Source organism: Varroa jacobsoni, unplaced genomic scaffold (assembly GCF_002532875.2).
Source record: "Varroa jacobsoni isolate VJ856 unplaced genomic scaffold, vjacob_1.0 scaffold_672, whole genome shotgun sequence".
Classification (NCBI taxonomy): Eukaryota; Metazoa; Arthropoda; class Arachnida; order Mesostigmata; family Varroidae; genus Varroa; species Varroa jacobsoni.
The window spans coordinates 83,835-109,880 of NW_019213574.1; the positions used below are offsets into that span (position 1 = coordinate 83,835).

Below are 26,046 nucleotides of genomic sequence, written 5' to 3' on the forward strand. Positions count from 1 at the left end.
ATGTTAGGGTACGGTATCTGAATTAGAACAAACTTTGGCCTAATGGGCACGCATTCATTCATCATAGATGTTATCCAGTTCTGCTGCAGAGAAACTCCCCCAAACACTAATTTCACTGAAGTCAACGAGCTATGTTGCTGTTAATTTTCATAGAACTTTTGAAGGATTCATGAAACGTTCTCTGTTTGAAGAGTTTGACTGTTTCGTCAGCTTGCATTTTCTAGCATAAAGTTTCATTCCACTGAAATTGTCTCTATCGAACAGCACTATAATGACCATACACTTACCAGTATCGTTCTACGCAGAATTACTAATGAAGAATTAGTCGCGGATTAAAAGAGTAACGTTTTAAAAAGTACTAGTTAATGGTTCACTTTTCGTATTGAACCTGCAATCGCGATGGATAGTAGTCAGTTATGCTGCATATGCAAAAAAAATTGTTAACACATACGTTTTTAAGGGTAAAATATAGGGAGGAACTGCAATTTACGTGCCATATACATGTGTATATAATGAACACTGTCAAATTATCAAAGGACTTTTGCCTTATTCTATATACTGATGATAATACGTCGAGCACTTATCTCACTAACGCAGCGTAGCTAACCGCTAACAAAAGTTCTCGTGCGACGCGAAATCGCCCAGTATTTTATCACTTATACACTGAGTTCTGCTCTGAATACCTCACCTTCATAATAGGCTGTATTGAAGCACGGAAAAACCAATAATACATCCCTAAGCGTCTAGTGTATTCGCGTACCCGTTAGACATTGGTTAGAGGTTTCTTTTAAAAAAAGCGTTAAAGCTTTTTTTCTTAAAACGCTTTGAAGATAGCGCGCATGCCGCGCATCAAATAAGTGTGACGGCAGGCAGTAAAAGTATAGAGCCCATTGGACTACGACGCACCTCGCTCTGTCCCTATTTATCGTGTACAAATAGACCTTGTGGTCGCATGGCACCCCAATAGAAAGTGATTCACGCAGGAATAATGTACGTAAGCAAAAAACTCAATTGTCATAGAATGTTATTGCTTAGATATGCCTAAATATTTTGAGATCTGCCCGGTCACCTAGATTAAGCCATGATTCGCAAAACTTACTCACAGCACTTTTCAAACTTTATACTTTACCCAGCTACCTTTCTCTGTTAGTGATAGACTATTTATACAGGCTTTATAGTTGATCGGCCTGCGCTCAAAGCCTCTCCAAAATCAAATTTCGAAAAAATAATGTCCTTCATGATAAACGGAACAGATGAATAGATCTACCCTTTATTTATTAATTAATTATACACTTTTATTTTTTACAATTTATTATTCATTAATTATACATAATAAAAGCCAAGTAAATCAATCGATGATTCACGGATTAGCGGTCGGAAAACGTTGGGACCAGATAGTCGATAATTCGCTAACAAAAGGGGTCATTACCTGCCTAAACAAAACGTATTCCCATAAAGCGAAATAGGATTATCTGAACATTTTCCGCCTAGCAAGAAACGTAAATGATTGTCACAAATGATACACGCATGAACTTTCTATGAGGCCTGTGACAACAATACTACCCGTTAGCTATTGGTAAAAGGTACACAATAGCGAAATCATAAACGGCGGAGATGGCTTACTCGATCAAGGTACAATGCAATAGGTCACTTTTCATCTGAACTAGAATGTTCTTCAATTGAAATTCGAACGCCTCTCGATTGAGTCGAAATAACTATTTCGACGTGTTGATGTCCTTAAGACTGCTCGGACAGAAAATAGGCTAACTTGGTTCTGTGCAGCACGTCTACTTTAACCGAATCCCTTGAATCACGAGCCCATAGCAGGGATTTCGGGGGTCGTCACTCGCAGTGCTCCCCATAAGAAACAAAAGGACCTATGAATGCGTTTGTATGTCTGGATTTCTATATCGCGTGCTGAAACTTGTTGCAGGATACGGCTCTGTAGCCATGCAAGAAGAAGAACAATAGGAGACGGCAAAAATAGAGTGTCCGATGCCGTGCGTCCGAGATGAGGCAAATTGCACCGCTTTCACATTCCGATACATCATCAGAATTCAGAAAGAGGACTCCGTGGTAATGTCATATGTTTAACCAAATGAACGGTTCGTGAGATTTTCGAAAAAGAAGAGATTTTGTCGTTGCCTGAAAAATTACTCGTTGGCCTTCGTATAGCCCATATTTGTTTGCCATTGACTTATCGGGCTCTGTTTCATGATTTTGATGGCAAATCAGCGTTGAGAATAGATCGTACTCTCTGCCATTCTCTCTTCTATGACTCTTAAGGATCTATTTTCTAAATAGGCTATGTGCATTCCTGATCCACTGACTACGTATTATCGAACAGCGTCAATCTGAGGCACTGAGCCGGCACATAGAGCAGTTTTGCGTGTAACACTATGCTGTATCGGCTTCTCTTATCGAAGCTGTCCTTGCGCTAGTTTTTCAGCCTTTAAACTTTTCACACGGTATAGCTTCATTTGAACGTTTTTCATTGATTAATTTGATATTTACCAATAGCTCGATGTCTTGAACTGCTTGACAAGTCTGCCTCAATATGCCGTCGAAATGTCGTTCGTTTTCAACAACTAACAGCTGATATCTTCATCGTGATCTATCTGTAAGCCGTCTATTATCATGAGCTGTCCGTGTGTTTTCTTTCATGCATAATAGTTACGCACAAAAAACTACAGAGGTATGACAGGACTTTTCATGTTAACTATCAGAGAGCTAGTTACTGCAACGAGTTTGTTCAAGCTAGATATTAGCAAATGCAGTGGCAACCAGTTCACTATGTTTGCCCTGGTATTGAGCGTAATTTCGTAAATAACTGGTCCACAACAACCAATGCAAGCTTACTCAGTAACGGACGTGGGGGGAACACAGACGTACAACACGCGAAAGCCAGCAGTAGCGCTATTGTTTTAATATGATTTTGGCAGGCATTGCTTTATTCCACCGGCAAACTCTTTCTTTTAGTTACCATTTAATCACTGTACGTCATCAGCAAGCACACTTATCGCACCAGTCTAGCTTCGAAATACTGCCATGTACAGATTCTAACGTAAATGAACTAACAACATTGACTCTTGTCACAACCGAGGTACCTAGCACATACGCAGGTTCCTTTCATTCCATTGCAGTCGAATCGCTCCAAGCGATTGTTGGGTAAGTGATGAACAGGTTTGTTAGCTTCCACACTGACCACCTGAATGCGTAATGCATCTAATCTCATCCTTTCTGTAGGCTTATTTTAATGGCATAGCTAAAATAGGTCCTAGCTTCTTTTCCCCTATTACCGGTTCAATCGTGACGTGTAAGGCTTCATTACATGAACACCTTTTCCTGCAACAAGATCAAGAGGTTTTACCTACATACTTGTCTTGGATGCCTGGACTGTGATCATTCGTAAGGCGCGTTAATAGGCATTCAGGTAAATAGTGCTAACGCTGGGTATAGTGCCAATACAGAACTCGGGGTGGGCGTAACAAATCCTATACAGTTGGGCTGTTGCGACTTACACGAAATTTGAAGGGTCTATGAAAATGGTAAAAAATTTAGACAGTTAATCGTTCAAATGTCGTAGCCTTATCCAATCGACGTTTTTTTGTTTGGTTTAAATGTATGCGCAGTTAACCTGGGATGCACTGGTGGATATTAATGAATGTAAATCAACACTAATAATACTTAATAACATGACAAGAACGGAAATTTTCCTGTTATATTTTGCCCAACGTTTTACCAGGGATGATAATCTTCAGTCGTATATATTTAATTGCTAAAAAACGAACGCTTTTTATATATCTTGTAAAGTTAGACATCAAATCATTCGCCAGGTTCTAAAGTCGACTCTTTTTATCTATTGCGTGCGGAGCATTACTTACGCTTCATTTTTACCTCTAAAATTACCTTAAAGGAAAAGGTAAAATGTAATTTAGGGAAAATCAGCCTAAGAATCAGTTGTGCTAACGACCAATATCCCAGCACTAAATTATGTTAAAAATAATTGGTCCGTTACTTTTTTCATTTTTTTTTTAAACAGAATGTGTTAAAGAAATAGTAGTAAATTAAATATAAATAAACAGAAAAATAATTTTCTGAAAAACATAACACCTCCTCTAGTTACGTCAGACTTACAAATAATATCATTGCGAATACCATTTCATAAAGTAATACCACTTGGACTTTTTTAGAGACTTCTAGACAAAAGTACTTATCTACTTATTTGTCGAGTTCTTTCATATTTTGTGTTTCATTTTCCAACATTCCTTTAGTGCTTTCATCTTAGAATATTTGCCATGGTTGAGTTCAACAGACTTGAATAGTCTCAATAAGAAAAGCTCATAGAAGTTGAATATGTCCAACGTTCACGTTTAAGTTAACAATATTTATAAATATCGATAATTTTGTCAATAATTACTTGTATTCCCAACAATAATGCAATATAAATTTTCTCAAAATTATTATTGAATGAGAATAAAAAGCTTTCTGCTGACCCCCTGGCGTAATCTCTGCACACGATTTTTTAATAAATTATTGATAGAACTGGGTGTGATGTTACAGTGTGACTTCTACCGTCAATATTTGCGTAGCAGAAGTATTAGGTTAAAGTAACCCTTTGTCGAATATTGTGCTATTCTATATCAGTGTTGTGACCCGTGACATAAAGATGAATCTGTTTACCATTCAACGCTAGCATGTCCCAACAAACAGCCGCTGACAGAAAGTTTCCCCTCAGAGAGATCTGATTTGGAAAACGACGTCTGATCAAGCTGGTCGTATTGGGGGTAAAATCGGAAGCTCGTAATTTAAGCGAGTTATTGTTGTAGAGTATTGTTTACATTATCCTCTTTAAGATTAAACACACATCGTTTACCTTTTTGGTGCTTGCCTATTAGGTACTCTTTATGTCTATTAGACTCAGTATGCGAGAAAATGCATAAGTGTGTTATTGAACCAAGAGTTAGACCTATGAAGGAGGTAAGATCATTCGATAGAAACACGGTCAATGAGTGTGGTGCATTGTTAGTCTAGCCTTATTGCCGAAGTAAAAGTATTTTTATGTTAGTATTGACGGTAATAAATTATCTGATTATTAAAATTAGACTTAATTACAATGCGGTGGCTTGAATATCCAAACCTCTGGTTGCGGTGTGAAGTGCCGCCAACAACCCGTTCGAGTTTTTTTTTTTGTTAATACAATTACAGCTTTCGGACCTAGAGCATTCCACTAAAAGATCACAGGCTCCGTGCAAAACTGCCAAGGTTTATCGGCGGTCTATTTATAGTAGAATTTAGTAAACGATGTCTATTTCATCAGACATCGCGGAAAAAGTGAGCTTCTGCGACGTACCCCATACAAGCGCGAATTTTCGTGCCAATATGAAAAGGTGGGGCTGTCATACGGCTAAAATCAATTTATGACCAGAGATCACGCGTTTTAAAACGAATGCGATCGATATTTGTGGTTTGCATCCGCTGGAGACCGTCAAATAGCGAACCATACCTGGATACATTGCTGTAGACAAACGATGCAGAGGCAGATACGATAGTAACGATATCGTTGATGCTGGCAAAAATCGTTCGAGTGCCTGAATATATGATAAACTATTTGTATGGCTATAACAGGCAAAATCTTCTTTATTTGCACATCTTACAAAACTGGAAGATGGGACCAATGAGCTGACGCTTTTAGCTCGTGTGACGAAAGAGTTTTTAATTGACTTTCAAGAGCGAACGAAATCTTCCGAGGGTCATTATGGACGTTTTTGAAAAGGCCGCGAACTGATCGATGCTTTTGGTGAGATCATTTTGAATTGTTGATGAATTTATATGCTTTACGACGATTATGACCCAGGGCTATAGCATTTAGTATCGATGGAGGCACTCTAAAGTTACCTCACTGATACTCACGAACGAAAATTTCATCTGTAGTAATAGTTAACATCTTTGACGATCTGGAAGATATGGAAAGCCCTTCTTTGAAACCGATTTCATTTCCACGTCCCGAGTATTTTCTGGAAATTTTTGAAAAATATATTCTGGCTGAGTTGGTTAAGGTAATCACAGAAGAGGCAACTGTGTTGGTTTTCAATAAAAGTGTATGTCACCAGGCTTCCTCTAACAATGTCCTCTACGATATTGCCCGCGTTTTGTTATAATTTACCGATTCCACTAATTATAGAGGAGAATTGAATAGATATTATCGACAATATTAAATGTACAATACCGCGCAAGAATTGAAAATAGCATTTATCTAATTATGCTTCTTTGTCAGCTCTGCCGTAGACTCTTCAATGATCACAGCAAGCCTGCGCCATTTTGACCCTTTTACGTGAGCCCCAGTCGTCCAATATAGAGCCCACAAAGGAGAAATATGTGTCAAGTAACTGTAGTAGAAAACAGAATATTTCAACTTGCCATTCGGAATAGTTTACTTGTGGTCCTTTACTAGCACACCGTACAAGTGTTTAGAAGGACGGGTCATAAGCTTTTAAATGACGAATTTTTAACAAGCAACTTTTGGGTCTTTGGATGCTGTATCCTTTTCGATTCCATTCAGAGGCTCGTGGCGGCTTGCTTATGCTGTCGAAACCCACGTTTAGCGAGTTGCATCTGTGAACTGATGGGTCGGTCAATTTGCCCGGAGAAATAATTTACCATTTATGAAGAAATAGTTCTTCTATAAGCAAGACAGCAAATCGACGTATTCAAAAAAGATCCGATACTGTAAAGCGTACTGAAGATTCCGATTTCGCTCAGTGAACTAGTGTTATATATCTTGTTATATATTTTACAACCCAAAAATGGTGTTTCGATTGTTATTTACTTTAACGCAAAACTGCGCACTTTTTACAAACAACTATATTTCGAAAAAATATATATGAAAATACTTTTAACTACTAGGGTAATCAACAATTGCATTTGCGGCTGATTCATTTTTTATAAACTCTTGTCTTTAATTTCCTTATAAAGTGTGTGTACTTGCTTATATGTCGATATTTTGAATCTATGCATTTAGAAATTCACTTCCTGCGTTTTATAAAAGACGTCTCAGCGTTTGTCCACACGGCTTGTCGCTTCGAGCCCTACAAATATGCAGATGTTTGATGAAATTCAAGACCGTTACGGGGTTCGTATCGTCTAGAGCATAGCAATGCACCCGTTTCTCATTTCTGTTATTACTATGCAAGCAAGCTGTACCGCATGAGAACGACAAACGCAATGTCAAAGGTACTTGTAATAGACGACATCTGAGTAACGCGCCTGATTTCGTTAGCGTTACCAGTGTAGCAACGTCAAGTCATAGTAACCGAGAGGAGCATATATCGCTAACGTCATCAAATCATTTATCGACTAACTTTATCCTTAGTAAGGGTACAGTTATAAAATGAGCGTGTACTTAAAGCCCTTCAAATTCTTGCCTTCTGACAGCAGCAACATTCGCTGCGGGCATTCCCCTACACGGCGACCCTCGGTGATATCGAAAGGCACTCGGCCCGATGTCCAATCAAATTGGCGGTCCTCACTAACCTAATGCAATTAATATAAAAATATTGAGTCCTTTCGAGCAACGGATTTGTGATCCGTCTTCATCCATCTTTGGTTAACCGCGTCGAGCCGCGTGCGTAACAAAGTTGCTGTACACTCCTATAGTATCATTTAAATGTGTCCAGGTCTGTCCCATCAATTATAATTGAAAAAAGTTCGCATATTACTTTATTAAGTTAAACACTAAATTATACACTATATTTGTATGCTTTTTCAACTTACTACTTGAACTGTTACTGCAAAGGTCCACTTAGTTGGTTAGTGAAAAGTTGTATATGTAGCATAAACATTAGTCGTTTCATCTACAAAGTTAGATAGTAATTGTCGATGTAAACAAATCGCGCAGAAAGGTCACATATAGACCACAATCTACCTAGAAACTTAGCTTCTTATTTAGAATCAAAACGTACATGCTTGTAGATAAGGTTTGCACTTTCGGACCTAAGGACAGCGCTGCCGATAGCTTTTTACTTACGTGTTCCAATCTTGACTCTTTTTCGTTGCTGAGATTAAAACCTCCAACAATGATACGGTGGCTACAGCCGATTCTCTCCGTCTGGCGATGCCACTCCTGCTGCGTTCATGGCGCTCCTGTTGGCCTATTTTGCTGCTGTATCCGAATTCGCAGCTTCAACCGCTATTTTTGCATCTTTTTTAATGCCGAATTCACGTGTGTTGTACGGTCAGTGCTTAAAACCAATTTTTTCTCTCGCGCATTTTGTCTCACCAACCGCCTATTTCTACCTTTTATATTCCTAGGGGAAACTAATATCTTATTTGTTCTGTGTGAAACAAAATTAAGAAATTTTCGATTTGTTAAATAATCATATAAAAAGTATATACGTATATATAAGGAGCAGTGCTATCGTTTTCATAATATATAACACTAGGCAAGTAACATGATTATCTACACACCACTCAATAAGCGTCCTCAGCTGAAAAAAATGCGCTTTTCTAAAGGTATGTGAAAATAATTCTACTGGTTTACTTAATGTCATCCAGATTTCTAAGGGTCGAATTAACAGTATTAAACATTTACTTCATTGTGTTAATACAAATATGATAACGCGACATAAAATATAATTGTCTGAACTGACCCTCAAGAACATTAGAAAAACAACAGGCTATGCAGAATAAAAAGTCTACAACGATTCTCTGTTGCCTATTGTTCTACCATCTCTTATTTCTAGATAATGAGTTTCTGTAAGCCCTGAAAGTATAGGATGGTCTATAGTTAGATGCTTAACTAGAGATTGCCCGTGGTGTAGATAGTTGGAAATACGACGTTAGAGGATATGCTATCGACTTTTAATAATTGTAAAGTAAATACATACAGCTGAATCTTTAGGCGATAAATAAGTCATTTGTGAACCCATTCACTCAGGCTGATACCCGTGTCATGCAAAGGCTAATATTGTGGTTGCTTAAAAATACGGAGTCCGTGAAGCTACGGTCTTTTCACCCAACCTTTTTTTTTCATAAGGAACATATGTTGTACAGCTTCTGTCAAAAATACGGACTGAAAATTCAGAAATGCAGCTAATTTTCCTTAAATACAGTGTTAAAAACACGGATAAACTGTTGGTTGCTTTGTGTGGGGGCTGCTAACGTTAGGCGCCAAAGTAGCGATAAGAGCGCCCTCTATGGTTCGAACATTCATGACAAAAACAACTGGAGCGTACTGGTTTTCGTTGGGCGCGATTTTATCTTCTTGGTCGAAACACTTTGTCCTAACGCATTGCTTAGTGATTTTTCAACACTGTGGAGGAACCAGGAAGGCGGATAAGTGTCAGGCGTGCCAGTCGAAAACGGTAGGTTGTATTGGAAGGTGCCGGTCAATTTGAAGGGGCTCTATGAAGCTGTACCTGTAAAACTGCTGCAGTTATGTCGTGTAGATAAAAACAAACCATTCGATGTACTTGAATTGAAATATGACTCTAGCATCCGTTAGAGTATAAATGACCGGTATGCCGGAGATTAAACGAGATAATCCGATTACCGATTTGACAAACTATATGAAAACACGGAGCTAGTCAGCGTAAGATAAACGGCTGTTACGTAATTAGGAATTATGAATATACTGATATTTAATAACTTATCTTATTTTTATACAGAGACTTTTACACCGGAGAGTGTTTCAATTACTGTAGACTTTTCCAACTTATTGAATTTATTACTTGTCCATATTGGCGACGGGTGCATATAATAGTTACTCATTGATCAACAAAGCTAACTTTAGCAACGCTATATGAATACTGTATGAATGCATTGAATCTCTAAAATGTATATATTAATTTCACTTGAAGTGAAGGCCGACCGGAGTATTTCGTATAGAACCATTGCTTAAAAATTAAGTAAAGGGCGTTTTCCGCGCATATGTTGACTCTATGACAGAACCTGCTACTTTTTGCTGATGTAAGTAATAATGAAATTCATTTTCTTTTCTATACAAATTTAATTTTTATAATGGATTGGGGAAGCATTCGAGGTTGTCACTTTAGCTAAATAAATATTTATTTGATTGAATGTTAGAACCGTGTAGCTACTCAATTCTTGCCGAGCATTGTAAAGAAGAGTGTCCTCCTTCTTTGTGAATCGTAATTTATTTTATTTGCACGATTGTAGAACAGAAGCTTTAGTATAATCATGTTCATAACGTAATATCCCGTAAAGAGAATGCACGTGCAGACTCTGGGCATGTGCGTTTAACTACTTTGGAATATGGCCTGATTCTTGTAGAATTGGCTTGACAAACGAATTTCTATTAAATCGCATCAAATATGTAATGATTGAATTTGTTATTTAATAGGAAGGTTCTAATTAAAATAAAAGATAGGCCAACTTTGAGTTAGATGATCAGCCTCAAAATAAAATAACATAGACTCTGAATCTTGGAGTTATTATAAATATTAGGGATAGTCTATTCAAAATAAATTTTTTACCTTCAGAGGAAAAGAAGTATATAGACAGTTATAATATTCTTATAATATTAAGGAAATAGCAATAAAAAACGAAGTAGATATTTTTATTTAAATCAATTCAAGTTTTGAATCAAAAATTATGTAATGACGTCAGAAAAAAAAGTTGAGTTAATCCTATATGTGAAAGTTTATTAGGTCTTTTTCGATATTAAATATAACTTACAATTTTGCGTTCAAGAAGGGTGATAAAGGCAGTACTATAAAGAATATAAATTAAAGGAAGAACTTTAAGTACAAGAAATTAGATAAATGTCTAAAATATCAATAGATACCTAACATAAACTATCCCTCAATTTCTAAAAGATTACATTTTACGTCTTTGTTATATGAGAAATAATACCAAATCTAGGTAAAATCAAAATATAAACTTTAGGATGACCAAAGAATTAAAATAGATGTTAATGTAAAATAGGATCTGCCCTACTTCTAGGATAAAAAAAAAGTAGTCTTGAATTACGGTCGGTTAACATTAGTAACTCGAGCTAGTATAAACAATGATAATAATAATAATAAAATAGATGGTTTCTGGTTTTGTGGTCTGACTTGCGTAATATTGTATGATTGCTGCAAGTAACAGCAAAGTTTTGTAACTTCAGAAAACATGTTAAATTGATTGATACTGCTGAGGCCAGGAGTGAATTTTTAAGGCGTATTTTTTAAGATAGAAGTTACAATGCAAGATTAAATAATCAGAGCACTGCAATTGTATGTGTGCACAACAAGTTAATAGTGAAAGTAATTCAGTCTCGTACGGTAAGTCGTATGACTTCCTGATATATCGATGCGGTTGACTTACACATATCTTAATAAAGTATTATCATTATCAATGTACAATGTTTATAAATTAGCTTATTAAATAAAAAAGATCGACTCGATTGTAATTTATCAAAAAAAAAAGCTTAAAGAAAAGTCAGCATCCAGTAAATTAAAGTTTTTATTATTCGAGCGCTTGTGCTTACATAATTAATCATTCTTTATAAACGATCGTGCGTATGGAAAAAGTATCATCTTCGTAATAATTGGATAAACTGATTTTATCTTTTTTCAGCTCGATGGCGGCGTCAGATGACTCAGACCCTGAGATGAATTCTCCTCCTTCGAAAAAACGGCTTTCAGAAGAGCGCGTAGCCGCCAGTGCACGCCGGTCCTCCAAGGTGGGTATTCTGTAATTATCGCATTAAGATGACATGTCACTTTCTGTATTATTCTGTATTAACTAATAGCTAATTTTTGAAGTTATAATGGTGAGTTCATGTTTACTCATACGTCTGCTATTTTTTTCATGGTATCATGTAGAAGTAATATTTATCACATATATATTGAACATTTTTAATTACGTGTTTATCGTTACACCACGCTGGATTATATCCAGCATGATAAATGAAATACGCTTATAATATTATTTAGCAACAGCATGCAGTACATATACCATGCTCGAACTTCATCTTAATTTTCAAATGCAATTCCGTGCCATGGTTCTTCCTACCACTGTTACTTTTGTCTTCTTCTGTTATAGGCGGAAGAACCGTCGAGTTTTAGAGCTTTAGCCGAACCCGAAGCTGCTTCCGTTGTAGAAGTATTTGCAAACGCAGGTGGAAATGGCGAGTCAAAGCAAAGCCCCATAGGTAAATCCGCTGATCCAGCGGCAGCCCAGCAGAAACAAGTCATTGTATCTGTGGAGAACCAGGAGAAGGAGACATATGGCTCGCTGGAATGTCCAGCAGAGCGCTCAATTCGAGAGAGTGGTGCAACTGAAGCTGTGATGTCCCCGTCGACAGTGACCGATGGATTGAAAAGCCCTAAGCGACGTTGTGCAGTCGGTGGATCTGTCACCGAAAATCAACCGCGGAGATCGAGGGCCTCGGCGGAAATGGCACAAAATACCCAACAGCAGCAGACTCAACAGCAAAATCAGCTTAATGAATCTGCGAAATTGCAGCAGCAGAGTGTACAGCGTGCGAGGGCGACCTCGCAAAAGACCGTGGACGAAGTTTTTGCAGGATGCGAACGTGATGAAGATGGAGGGATCAGTGGGTATCTGATATATTTTTTTTTCTACTTACTTTTTACTGGCTAGATATCTAGAACTGTCATCATGCTTCAAGGAAGCTCTAGGAAGGGTAAACTGATAACAGGGTTATCTTATTTTGATTCATATTATTATTAAAGCGCTCGCAAACAAAAAAAGTAATTTTGAAAATGAAAAGGGCATACACGCTTCTCAATGCTTTAAATATACTGAGTTCACATGCATAAAAGAAAAATCATTTTTCACAATTATTGGACTTCCATAGCTCATTTCGTTCATTCACTTTGCGAATTGACTGCGGTGACATATTTCTATATAGTACCGACTGATAAACAAACTTTCACCTACATTCTAGAATATATCGCTTACAATTCTTATATATATATACATATATATATATATATATACTATACCAAATGGGCGTATTTAGCTTTTATTTATGTTTTCTATTGTGGGCGCCGTCAAGAGAAATCGTAGTTAAGGTATACGTGTACTCTTTTACTCCATTTACAGAAATTGGTAATATCTACATTCCTCCACCACCTCCACCAGCGTGTACATTTGAAGCAATTGGTCCACGGCTTATTATATCGAAAATTGAAAATCGGTATTTTAAAGTACGTTTAATATCTATGTAGTGTTCAGCTTTATTTTAGAACTAATCAAAAAATTATAATTGAAGAGCAAAAAAATTATAGAATTTTTCAATGGATTTTCAAAGTGTCATAGTAGTATCTTGAAGCATGAAAGTTCAGCTTACACAGATACTGTGTAAGTCAATATGAAAACACAGGTTTTTATTTATATTCATTCTTTCAAAATGGCTATTTGATCTCATACATGTGGTTCATCACTGATATCTTCTTCTTGTATCCGACAAAGGTGGAAATAGATCTTACTAATGTTTCTTATAATGTTTTAGTACGAAAACCGCTACCTTTGGTAGGATAGATAACGCGCCAATTAACATACCAATTTAATTTGCACGTTTATTTTCACTTTCAGAGCTATGGCAAACACGTGATTATCGGACCTCTACACAAAAACTATTCTGGCATTGTAGGTCCTAATGGAAGTGGTAAAAGTAACGTCATTGATTCTATGCTTTTCGTTTTCGGGTAAGAAAAAGTTTTGAGTAAGATAATGTCATACGATACTGTATGCCATACAGGCAGATCTCAGAGATAGATACTAGCTGCTGTAACGCGTCTTTCCCAGAAACTTAATTTCTTCTCTAAAGAACAACATTTTAACAGTGGGGCTATACTGGATTTGAAAATTATTACCACAGTAAAAATAGGAAAACAGCTTTACTTTTAAGAATTAGAAGTGTTGGTTTCTTTATTGTTAGGTAAACAGACTACTGCATGCAGCTAGGACCAAAGCTCTAGTATTTTTTTGATTTAGGTTTAAACATCTAAAACATTTGGAGTCTTTATGTTGTCCAGATTTGACAACTCTTTTTTGTATAAAATAGAAAAAGAACGTATTATATAGGACCTTTCAAACTAGGTTGACATGACCACACTCTTAAAATGTCTGTTTCAGTTATCGCTCGAAGAAAGTCCGTGCCCAGAAGGTGAGCAACCTGATCCACAACTGCGATATGCATCGGGATATAAGGAGTTGTACGGTGGACGTACATTTTGAGACCATTATCGACAATGAAGACAAATTTGAGATTGTTCCCGGTGAGTAATCGTACACACGGAAGCAGTCGTGAGCCCTTTCTTTGGGTTACGAGTACAAATTGTATAGAATGACACGTTGTAACTCGTTACTCATATGAAAGTTTGACCAGCATCGCTATATCATCAAAAAAGATATGTTGCTTCATTGCGTTATCGAAACTACGAGCAATGAACAGTAAGATGCTGTGTTTCGTAATCTTTCGATCATGCACTTCTTCTCCTGGTTTCGATTTTACAGGTTCGAAACTAGTAATCGGACGTACAGCATTCAGGGACAACTCCTCACATTACACTTTGAATGGGCGCCAGGTGTCTCAGAAGGAAGTAACAAAGATACTTCGTCAGAACGGTATCGACCTAGAACACGATCGATTCCTTATTCTTCAGGTAGGTCATAATTTCTGACTACCTTTCATCTGTTACAATTCTTATTCGGTTCGTGCTCATTCTATTACGTAATGAATATAAAAGCCAATATTATTTAGTCAAACTATAACATCAATCACTTTCTTACTTTCAGGGTGAAGTGGAGCAAATCTCAATGATGAAACCGAAAAGCGAATCTGAAAATGATGACGGAATGCTCGAGTATCTTGAGGACATTATTGGTACCAACCGTTACAAGGAGCCAATTGAAGCTTTTGTCAAAAATGTCGATGCTCTGCAAGAAGAACGAAATGCTGCCCTGGATCGCGTCAATATGGCTGAACAAGACATGCTAGCGAAAAAGGAACTTCGCGACGAGGCTATCGATTTCCTCCGGCTATGCAACGACATGACGCGTTGCGATCAGCAGCTTTACGAGATCGCTCGCTGCGACGAAAAAGAGAAGAAATTCGGCATTGAGAAACAGCTTGATCAAGCTAAGGTGAATTGCAACCTTATCGTATAATAGCGCCACTTCTTCATATACATTTTATGTGATGTGTATTTAGATTATTCGATGTTGAAAATCGATGCGGAAAGAGACGCGGTAACAAGGTACTGAAATATATTATTTTTTAAGTTTTTTTTGTAACATATACACTTTAAGCATATTCAGGAAAGTGCAAACTCACCTGATGCAATCTGCACAGTTCTTGCGGTTACAGTTGAAAAACCGTCTATATGTATGTTTTAGGACTGCATCATGTATATTACCATATCAATTATATGGTAGTATATCATCAGGTAGAAGAGAGCATGCTTCGCATCCATTAATGGCCTCAGATGTGTCTAATATTAGAACCATGTCTTGTTGTTTATTCAGGCAACAGTCGAGAAGATCAAAAAGCAAATGACTGAATTTCTTGAAGAGAACAAAAGACTTACGGACGCTCATAAAGCTTTGTGCCGTGAAGAAGCTGAAGTGCTAAAGCAAGGTGAAACGCTACAAGCACAGTACACCGAACTCGAAACAAAAGATATTAAGTGCCGCGAGGAAATCAAACACGCAAAAACGGCCATTAAAAAGCTCGAGAAAGACCAGGAAACGCAAAGTAAGAAAATCGAGGTAAGCGTTTCTTACTTGTCGTTCGATTAGGACATGCTGAACGATCTTGTAATTGCTATTATTGATAAGCATTCAACCGGATAGGTGGAAGTTTTTGCTTTGTTCAGTCACTAACATGCGCGTATGAATACGCTCATACCATCTGATCACAGAAATTGAGATCAGACGCGATCAAACTCCCTGAAGAGAAGGCCGCGGCGGAAGAGGCCGCTAAGGAATTAATTGAAGAAGTTGCAAATCTCGAAGCCGACTTGCATTCACGTATGGAAGATCTTAACAAACAAGTATCTCCGATTCAGGTGAGAATCGCATCTCTTTGCTACTATTCTAGCCTGTCAGCCTTAAGTTCTTTTTAAAAAAAAGGAGCACAATATATGTGTTATAGTTTGTTTGGCATGAATAAGGCATTTTTACATATAATAGTATAGAAACCGGAGAAGTAATGATTATATTAGTCATAATATATTAATTGTTCGTTCGTACTCAAGAACTAGTTACCCTACGCTAGTTTATTTTCGCAGGAGGAAAAGTCTACACTTGAGAAGAACCTTCTCGAGCTGCAGCGCGCTGTTAACACGGCCAAGTCTGCATTCTCAATGGCTCAGAGTGAGCTCGAATTGATGACTTCGTCTTCGCGGACAGAGCAGCGAAAACTCGAAGAGCGGGAACGAGCGTTGGAAGAAGCTCAGAAAAAACTCCAGGCCAAAGAGGAGCAGGTCTCAAAAAGTAAAGAGGCGTTACCTAGCCTAAAAGAGGTGAGAAAATGAGCCTTTCCGACAAGAACAACAACTAATCTCATACAGCGAAACGATTTCAAGATCTGAACTAAATTAATCTACTAACGCAACATGAAAGTAACAACACGAAAGGTACAGCATCGCTTTCACATAGACCAAATTTTAAGAAGGACAGGAAATATTTCTGGGTTCAAGTAACTAAGGCTCTAACAATTACAAAATGCCTAACATACTGGGTAGCTTTTACATTTTTTTTTTTGTTGAACTGAAGTAGGCGTACGAGAAGGTTCGACACGATTTAGAGACTGTTGATCGAGAGTATGAGGAATGTCGCGCTAATTACAACTCGAGTCGAATAAAGCTTGAGGAAATGCGAAGTACTAACACTGCTACTAGAACAAACAATCGACTTCTCGATGCTCTGATGAACGAAAAAAGGAAAGGGGGTGCTCTCAGCGGTATCATCGGAAGACTCGGAGATCTTGGAGGAATTGACAAAGAGTAAGATTGTCCGATTACTACTAACTAAACAAGCAACAATTTTTGGAGTTGATCTCAATTTCCTGCTAACTGCCCAGTCCAGGACACAGAAACCCTTAAATAACAAATATGATATATTTGCATAACGATTCTAGAAGTCGACAAATAGTAGTAACGGAGTAAATGTTTCTAGGCAGATTGAGCTGTACCGTATTATAAAGTAAGAGAATTATAGGTTGTAGCATGAAGTGTATGACACGCGCTTGTTTACAGGTATGATGTAGCCATATCGATGGCATGTGGATTACTTGATTCAATTGTGGTAGACACTACTAGTACGGCAAAGGAATGTATTAAATACCTACAAAAACACAACCTCGGAAAAAGTAATTTCTTAGCTCTGGAGAAAATGAATCAGTAAGTCATCATATCATTAGTAGTAGTAAATCTACTTGTTTTCAAGCTTCTTTATGTAGGTACCAAGTTATTCTTTACAACTACGTTTGTCAAAATTATCTTTCATATTGGAATTGAACTATTTTTAACTTGTCTAGGCAAAAAAAACGATATTTTAAACGTATCGGAGTACTTTAGATACAAGTAATTTTAGACATAGTCTCACCAACAATACATATCATAAAACCGTAGTGAATAGAAAAAGGTATCTATTTCAGATATCGCGATTTACGGCTGGTTATTAAATTATCGCACGCTTTATATTTTTGCAGTTTAATTGGTCAGGCAAAACAGTCCATCCGAACACCTGAGAATGCGCCACGCCTCATTGATCTTGTGCAATTGTCGGATCCAGCTTATCTCGGCGTATTCTATTACGCTCTGCGTGACACCCTCTACGTTCACGATATTGATTCTGCAACCAGAGTTGGTTTAGGGGGTGTACAGAGATTTCGCGTGGTCACGAATAAGGGTGAAATCGTAGACCCTAGTGGAACTCTGACCGGAGGAGGCGGACGAACTTATGGTGGGAAGATGGGCCGAAAGGTAATATTATCTATTATATATCTAATATTACCTACTAAAGAAATGTTTAATGTTTTTTTTTAACTTTATGATATAATTAAACCGAATATGTTTTACTAACAGCGAAATAATGAATAATAGGGTCAAAATAAAATTAACTTATAGGAAATATTAGAGATAACCGGGAGCTAATAAAAACTAAAATTTGTTAATGACACGATTGTGATAGCACGGGTGTTGTATTGTAATCTGATACAGGCAAAATTGGATACATCAATTAGCGATTCAGAAATAAGCGCCCTGACGTCGCAGGTCGCAGAAATGGAAAGCCGTATGACAATTCTAGCAACACGAAAAGACGATACGGGACGCCAGTTGTCTCAAAAGAAAAAAGAGCTTGACCAAGTAATACAAATGGATCAGGAAGTCTCACTTGAGGTCTCAGCCTTGGTCGAAGAGATTCGTTCTCTAGAAGGACGAATCAAAATGCAGGTAAGTTAAGCAAAAGCCCGTTTTAGAGTTTGAAATGCATATTTTCGAATGCCTGATATGCGCATTTCGTTACCAATTAATTGGCTTGACAAGCTTTAAGTTTATGAGCAATATCTAATAATGCCTTTATGGTTACGCAGGATATAAGATTAAGGCTTGTTTCGTGTGATGAATTTAAAAAATGGGCTAGATATAATTATTTATTAAACAAGTTCCGTAATTTTCGGTGACGAAATGGACAAATGACCGCCAGTATGTAAACTTAATACTGATACAAAAGGATGAAAATTTATGGGCATTAAAATAAACCCTTTAGCATAACGACTACACCCAGATATCTTTATCTTTACCAAGATATGCTGAAGGATTATATTTATCTTTCAGCAAAAATCAGTTGCTGAGAAAACAGTCGATCCAGTGAAACTACAACAACAAGAGACTCGGGTAGCGGAAACCCGTCAAGCCTATGAAGAGGCAGAAAAATCGACTGAGGCCGACCGAAAAGCTGTTGAAACACTGGACAAAAAGATAAACAAAATTAAGTATGTGCTGCACTTTAGTGTAGGAGCTATAAACAGATAATAGAATAAGGCGAGAAGATGAACACTCGGTCACCCCTCGGGTGTCTAGTTTAGATGGGAGTAACTTTTCCAATTACGTTTTTACATATTAGCTTCACATATGGCAGCTTTCCACAAGCGTAAAACAGATAACGGTGTGCGTACCATTCAGCCTTTGTTTGTTATTATCCGAGTGAACTATTATAGTGGAAGGGAAAATTTTATGGAAATAAGCTGATTTTTTTCTATCTATGTGCGCTATTAAAGGGAGGAACGCATCGGTAATGTAAAAAACAAACTCGAGAAAGCCCAGAGAAGTTTGAAAGAGGTAGAGGCGAAAAAGACACAGTGTCAGGTCGGCATAAACAACTCCGAACGAATGTTGGTTCAAGCCGAGCGCAAGTTGGCGGATATTGCTGCTGAAATGGCAACGGTACAGGAACGCCGTCAGAAGGCTAGAGAGCTCTACGATGATCTAGCTAACCAAGCTCAAAGCATCAATGAGCAACTAGAAAAGGCCAACGTAAGCTTTCATACAATCACTTTCACCAACAGGCGTGTTTCCACCTCTTTTCACAAAAATGGGGGTAGTTTTATGTTGTTGGATTGACTAGTAATGACTAGTATCTTGGCTTTACAGCATGCGTTTATGTTTTGTTTATTTATTCATTCAGTAACAGACACTTTCAATTAATTTCCAAAATACATGCTCCGCATCGACACGAAAACCGCTACAATTGTATTAATATGTAAATACTAGAAATTGACGTGTAAGTATGCAACGACTAAATATGTTTCAGGCACTAAAAGAGGAACTGTCTGGTAGGGTTGCGGCTTCGGCCCGAGGTCTTCACGATTTCAACAAACAGGAAGGCGTCCTTAAGATTAAACAGCAGGAACAAAAAAACATCGTTAAAGACCTTGAGAAGGACCATGACCAGTGTTGTCGAGTCATAGAAGGGTGCATAAGAAAAATCAAGGCGTAAGTGCATATATATTGATGTATGTGTACGAATTATCATTATACACTATACTGTATGCTTAACTGCGATAAGAGTCTGGCGAAAAACACCTGATTCATATAGCCCTTTTGAGGATAACATAACTTACCCGCATTATACTGGCTTATTGGTCTAAATCCTTAACTATAAGATGATCTTTTGAATATCAGTGAACAAACTTGACCTCTCTTTCCAGTCTTCGCTTGGAAATAATCGATGAAGGGGACGACGAAGATGCAGTGGCTTCCTCTGACGAGGCTGCAACTCTGCTACCGGAGCTCACCGAAGAAGAAGTTCATAAACTGGACGCAGATTCAATCGAACGAGAAAAAGTGAGACTAAGCGAAATCAAGAAAACAATGAAACCAACCCTAGGATCAATCGCCGAGTACAAAGCGAAGGTTAGTTATCTAAAAAATTATGGTCGCTTATATATTGGCAAAATTATTATGTGTTGGAAAAATTTCGTTCAATAAATCAATCAAAAATGTATTTTAACCAACACAAAGATAGTTAAATCGATCATACTTATTGGACGTTTAGTGCGTTTTGAGTTTGTTTCAATTCCAAGAACAATATTATCGTGTGTATGTTAATTGCATTAATTAACAGTTTGATTATTTTTATTAACTTGTAATTAATGCTAGCATTTATTGTGAGATGATCAAGATAGCTCGTATTTGCATTAGAACCTAATATAATACCGTTTCGGGTTTTCTGTGAATTTCAGATGAGCCATTATAAGAAACTGTCGGGAGTATACCTAGATAAACAGCAAACACTCGAAAGACATAAAAGTTATTTACAGGCACTCAAGAAGGCTCGGTTACAAGAGTTTTTAACTGGATTTAAGATTATTACACAAAAGGTATATGTAATATAAACATTTTCATAGATTTCGCGCCTATTACGTTTACCTCTGTCAGTTAGCAATATTGGATCTTCGATAAACCGCCGTAGTAACCATCGCTCAAGTCAAAGCGAAAATTCGACTGGTTGATTCAAGAACATTGGTAAAAGGATTGATACAACGCAACCGGTTTATCTTAAAGATTTTTGTACGTGAGCTAGTATGAGTAGTTATCAGTAGAGACTGCTGTACATTCTACCGACTCAATCTTCGTCACACTAGCCGAAAATAGTGTTTCTTATGTTAATATACACTGTATAATGGTTCCTATCTCAGGTAAAGGAGATGTACCGAACGATCACACTAGGAGGTGACGCTGATCTCGAGCTTGTAGACTCTTTGGACCCTTTTTCAGAGGGCATCGCGTTCAGGTAATCATTAAACACTTCCGTTAAGCTGCTCCTATTAGGAGGATTTTAATATGAAAAAGAACCCATTCGACGCTCGTACCGGACTATCCGCAACTATTTTTTACGAAATTCTATGGAATTATGAAAGGCGATAAATAGTGAACAACGTATATAACGGCGAGATCTCATCATCCCCATATTATGTGTATGCCAAGCTTAAAATATGACTATTGTGAATGTTATTGTTGATATTTTTTAACTTACACGATGGGTATTATGGTAAAAATGACAAAACAGATACGATTGTTGTTACCAAATAAACGAAGAGTTCTGCGCATGGGATAGAGCATCTTAAAGATAGACGTATTCGTATATAGAGTTATAGTTTCTAATGATTTCGTTTCTCCAACGATTTACTGTATTAGTGTACGGCCGCCGCGAAAAACGTGGAAAAACATTTCGAATCTTTCTGGTGGCGAGAAAACCTTATCGTCATTATCGCTCGTGTTCGCTCTTCACTACTACAAGCCGGCGCCGTTCTACGTAATGGATGAAATCGACGCGGCTCTTGATCACAAAAACGTTTCCATCATTGCCAACTATATCAACGTATGATACTTAATTTACGCTAGCTCATGAGATCATTGCTTTCAAACAGGAGCTGTGACAATTTTGGATACGATTTCAATGGTGGTAATACAAAAAATATCCATGGCAATTCTAATCTAAAAAACATTTCGACAAACGTACAGACACTTGACTTGAAGGTAACCATATCTGAACCCAATAACGCTGATTTTTAGTCGCACAAACTATACTATATTTGATGAAATTCAAATTTTTGCTTTTGGTTTCTCCGGCTTTTTTAGGAACGCACACGAAACACGCAGTTTATCATTATCAGCCTTCGCGAAGAAATGTTTTCCTTGGCACGGAAGTTAACTGGCATCTATAAGCCTTATAATGACACGAACACGTTGACGCTCGACATAGAACACTGCCTTATCGGGATGGCGTCTGAACGAGATAAGGAGAATGACCCACCAGCCGTTACAGCAGTCGATACATAATTTGTTCTTTAATCGTTTCATCGCCGATGTTTGGTTTTGTTCCACTTCTTTCGCGAGACACGAGATACATCATAGAAAAAATATGATGCTAACATGTGACATTTATAAATGTTACTCAAACTTTTAAACTAGCCAGAATATATTTGGTAGAAGTTAAGAAAAACAATAATTAGCACTGTTGAGGGACACAACGACTAACAAATAAGAAGTCGGACGTTACCATGAGAAATAACAAAGGAAGTCATAAGGAAATGAATACTGTAACTTGTGAAGTATTATATTTTACCTTGTCGCTTTGTACCAAACGATACGCAAGTTCTTTTCACTTCAGATATAAAATAATGAAGATTAGCTTACGAAGATCAAAAACTACTACGAAATGTATTTAGTATAGATGGCCTAGTAATAAGTATCGATAAATAAATCTAAATGAATATATCTATCATGCTATTGTTTGAAATTCTATTCTTTCTATTTTAGCTGAATTCTACCATTTCACGATAGTTGCTCACGGACTCAAAATGTTGCTAATACAACTGACCTAAAAGTGAAGCTGTCACAAGTTCATGACGGCTTTGCAGAGCTTGCCAGTTGCGAACTCTTTAGTGAAAGTAGGTTGAAAAAGGATTGTATTGCACTGTACCTACTTGATGTTATTAGTAACATCTTTCTAAAAAAACATAACAAGCAAATGCATAGAGCTGTTAACTATGCAACAGCAACCATATCGGACCTATTACGGTAACCTCTATAAAACGTAAAAACACGGACAATGAGAAACAAATCGTTACATTTAAATACAATTGTGATTTTTTTCAATAGATTTCACGTGAAGACTATTCTTATACAACATAGGTTTGAACTAGCGCTATAGACCACCGAACGATTTGCGAGCCTGAGGGACTTTCTGCACCAGTTTCCACAGCATGAAGTGAAACGTGTGTGGATCCATGATATCGGTGAAGAGCCTGCCGTTGAGGTGATCCATTTCATGTTGAACTACTCGAGCGCCAAAGTGAGACACCGTCCATTCATGTGGGTTACCGTTATGATCCAATCCTGAAATATGTATGCAGGAAAGGGAGTGGACCACAAATGTAAGAGTTAGAGGATTAAGATCAATTCATTTGATATTTTAACTATGCTGACTGAACTTAAAAATTACGAATATTGTATTCAACGTTCGCGTTGTAATTGAATTGAATATGGAGTGAAAGTCAACACAATTTTATAATTATTGGCTTGACAACCTAGCTGCTTATTTTCAACAACTGAGAGTAACTAGCAATATACCAATCGCTATTTTATGAGCATGTGACCGCTGCTAAACTAAATTAATTGGATTGGATTGTATAAATGGAGGGGAGAGAGATAATTAAGGTGATTAGAATGAACGAAACAAGTTAGCCTTTTACTGGTATATGTACTCTACAGTACTAACTGATTTCGTCCCACTATCTTAAGCTCCACGTTTCACATTAGTTACAGAGCCTCACGAAGTATGTAAACGTTCAGTTACGTTTCTTATTATATAACTACATCTAACTAATTAGCTTACATTGAAAATTAGAGTGTACGCACACTATTGCTGCTGTGCTATTTATAAAACCTTAAAATGACTTAATGCCTAAATAACAACGTAACTGAAACAAACTAGCAAGAACGCGTTGAAAAGACACAGTGTATAAATGGGTAATATAGATATCGTGATTGGTACTAACCTTTAACTTTAACCTTGACAGCCCTTGGTACGTGAGCTGCGTACCCATGTATGCTAAGACATGCCTCCTTGAATATTAATTTCTTTGAATCCTCGATGGTCATTTTAGGATTGATAAAGACCTACTTAGTAAAAAAACAAAAAAAATATTGGAGGAGAAAGATGATGTTTAGCATGACCGTCGCCTAAACCCATTAAATATATATATATATATACATATATATATTTTTTATTTATTTATTTATTTATATTTTAATTATTTTCGTTCTATTTAAAAGGTAATAAAGTCTATATCTAGAGAACCTGTATTTGTGTGTATTCCAAAATGTGTGATATAATTGTGTGTTTTATATAACACATTTAGTAAATGCACTGTTTTTGAGAGAAGTACGGTCTTATATCAGAACTACAGTTTCTATGAAAGAAGTCTTTGTCATGATGTAATAGTAACGTCTTTGTCCAGATTTAAGAATACGTGAAGTCGTTTAACTTGCAAACAGAAAGTGACCACATGTTTCGTTTTGTAATGTAAGAAACCAGTTGTCTAAAGCAATGCTTAACAGCAGCACCTGACGTAAGACGTGAAACACTTATATATAATGGCTCAGAACTTTGATTGATTTTAAAGATATGTACTTACTTTGCGATTCCAAGCAAAGATACTTTGCGAATCCCTGTCTTCGTCTGTGAAAGCTGCAACTTCTTTGGGACGAAGCTCTGTCACGAATACTTGAAGAGGGACTCCTATCTGCAAAACACATGGGTGGATCACTTAGTATCTCATTTCATTAATGTCGAACAGTATCGAACGGTAAATATCATTGAATCGTAAATTCTAATGGTAAACCGAATGGTCAAATATTTTAATATTGTATAGCGTTTAGTAAGCTAGTATCACCAATAGATGCTAAAACTCAGGTTAGAGGAGAGCTTTTAGTTTCCGACATAGTTACTCATGTATCTGCTCAGTAAGTGTTCTTGTGACTTTATTCTCATTGGCCTCACAAAAACATTTTCTTTTTTCTTAAGTAGATGCATAATGCCTTTCTTTGCATACTTAGTTTTTTCAGGTTTGTACGTTAAGAATATTTTGGTTTACCTGAGGAGCGGCCATGCCGTAGGCGCGGTTACGCTGCATGATCGAAACTAACTTTGAGATTAACTCCTGGATCTCCGGTGACTTAATGTCCTGGTTAAAGCAAACTCTTATATAACAAATAATAATTTTTTGTTGTATATTTTTGATTTTGACTAGATAATGTACAGGTTTATTGACATAGTTATGAACAAAATAAAATGCTATTTGATGTGTGAAGTTATGTGTACAACATTATCAAATATATTTTGCGTATTCTTTTAAGTATCATCAACAGCTCGAACAAAAGGACTTAAGATAATTCACTATACCGGTAATCATTGCTGCTTTGTTATTCATATACAGAAGAGTTAAAGGTATTTGTATATCGCCATGTAAGCTATTCCCAAAGTTGCTATGCTTGGAACTGTTCTATTAATTTCATCAGTTCTTACATCCAAGGCGAATACACCTTCGTAGGTAAGTACACTTAAACAAACAGATCAGCAAAGCTAATCAACGATCGACCATAGTCAATCGTGGCAAACATCTGCTACCCATCAAGCTCTTTGGCCAAGCATTCTTTAATACAAACTAAAATGCAGAGCAATAAAGACCTCAGCCTTAACTTCATCCGCCTTTTGTCGTAAAACAGGATCGCCCACTTGAACAGCGAAGTCGAACGGAGGTTTTGGAGTATTAATACCAAAATACGTTTCTTTTAACTGAGTTTTCCAGTACCCCAACAACGAGCCACCTTTACGGAGAGCAGCCATGAGTTCACATGAAATAAACTCTCTTTAACAGTCACAGCAATAAAAGTTCTATTACAGAAAACTATGTCACTTTATAAGTTTAATCGGCAGTGGTTCACGAATGTGAGCACCTTCTATAGCTAAATCCTGAGCGGCTGGTTATTGTTGACA

The 26,046-nt window shown here is 37.1% G+C and overlaps 3 protein-coding genes across 16 annotated transcripts in view; 1 reads left to right on the forward strand and 2 right to left on the reverse strand.

Moving 5' to 3' along the window:
* The window catches only part of zyd (sodium/potassium/calcium exchanger zydeco), a 30,326-nt gene extending 27,107 nt beyond the window's left edge, over positions 1-3,219 (reverse strand). For 3 of the 13 annotated variants that reach the window (XR_002681670.2, XR_002681669.2, XR_015311939.1), the window contains exon 1: positions 2,860-3,198. Coding sequence is in view for 1 of the 13 variants with exons in the window: in XM_022836842.2 (XP_022692577.1) it covers position 2,860 (1 nt within the window). In the remaining 12 variants the exon portion in view is untranslated. Of the gene's footprint in view, positions 1-2,514; positions 2,820-2,859 lie in introns of those variants that run through there. The other 10 variants (XM_022836851.2, XM_022836844.2, XM_022836842.2 and 7 more) reach the window with 8 other exon arrangements.
* A 6,016-nt stretch (positions 3,220-9,235) lies between these two features.
* glu (structural maintenance of chromosomes 4-like protein gluon) lies at positions 9,236-22,780 on the forward strand. The gene is made up of 23 exons (XM_022836860.2): positions 9,236-9,362; positions 11,581-11,686; positions 12,049-12,562; positions 13,075-13,178; positions 13,567-13,679; positions 14,110-14,252; positions 14,491-14,639; positions 14,773-15,120; positions 15,502-15,744; positions 15,897-16,043; positions 16,266-16,499; positions 16,756-16,982; positions 17,235-17,378; positions 17,690-17,963; positions 18,201-18,434; positions 18,819-18,976; positions 19,262-19,517; positions 19,795-19,976; positions 20,192-20,396; positions 20,726-20,863; positions 21,182-21,276; positions 21,681-21,864; positions 22,125-22,780. Exons 2-23 carry the CDS (start codon positions 11,585-11,587, stop codon positions 22,323-22,325), a joined length of 4,395 nt encoding a protein of 1,464 aa, XP_022692595.1. The 5' UTR covers positions 9,236-9,362; positions 11,581-11,584; the 3' UTR covers positions 22,326-22,780.
* A 318-nt stretch (positions 22,781-23,098) lies between these two features.
* LOC111262538 (peptide deformylase, mitochondrial) lies at positions 23,099-26,027 on the reverse strand. Of its 2 annotated transcripts, none has more exons than XM_022836869.2 (5): positions 25,738-26,027; positions 25,145-25,234; positions 24,686-24,793; positions 24,047-24,167; positions 23,099-23,384 (listed from the first exon to the last, which is right to left on the reverse strand). In XM_022836869.2, the coding sequence occupies exons 1-5, from the start codon at positions 25,894-25,896 to the stop codon at positions 23,194-23,196; spliced, it is 669 nt and encodes a 222-aa protein (XP_022692604.1). In that variant the 5' UTR covers positions 25,897-26,027; the 3' UTR covers positions 23,099-23,193. The 2 variants fall into 2 exon arrangements, with proteins under 2 accessions (XP_022692604.1, XP_022692605.1); XM_022836870.2 differs by having other exon boundaries at positions 25,145-25,250; positions 25,738-25,896.
* Between the last annotated feature and the right edge of the window lie 19 nt (positions 26,028-26,046).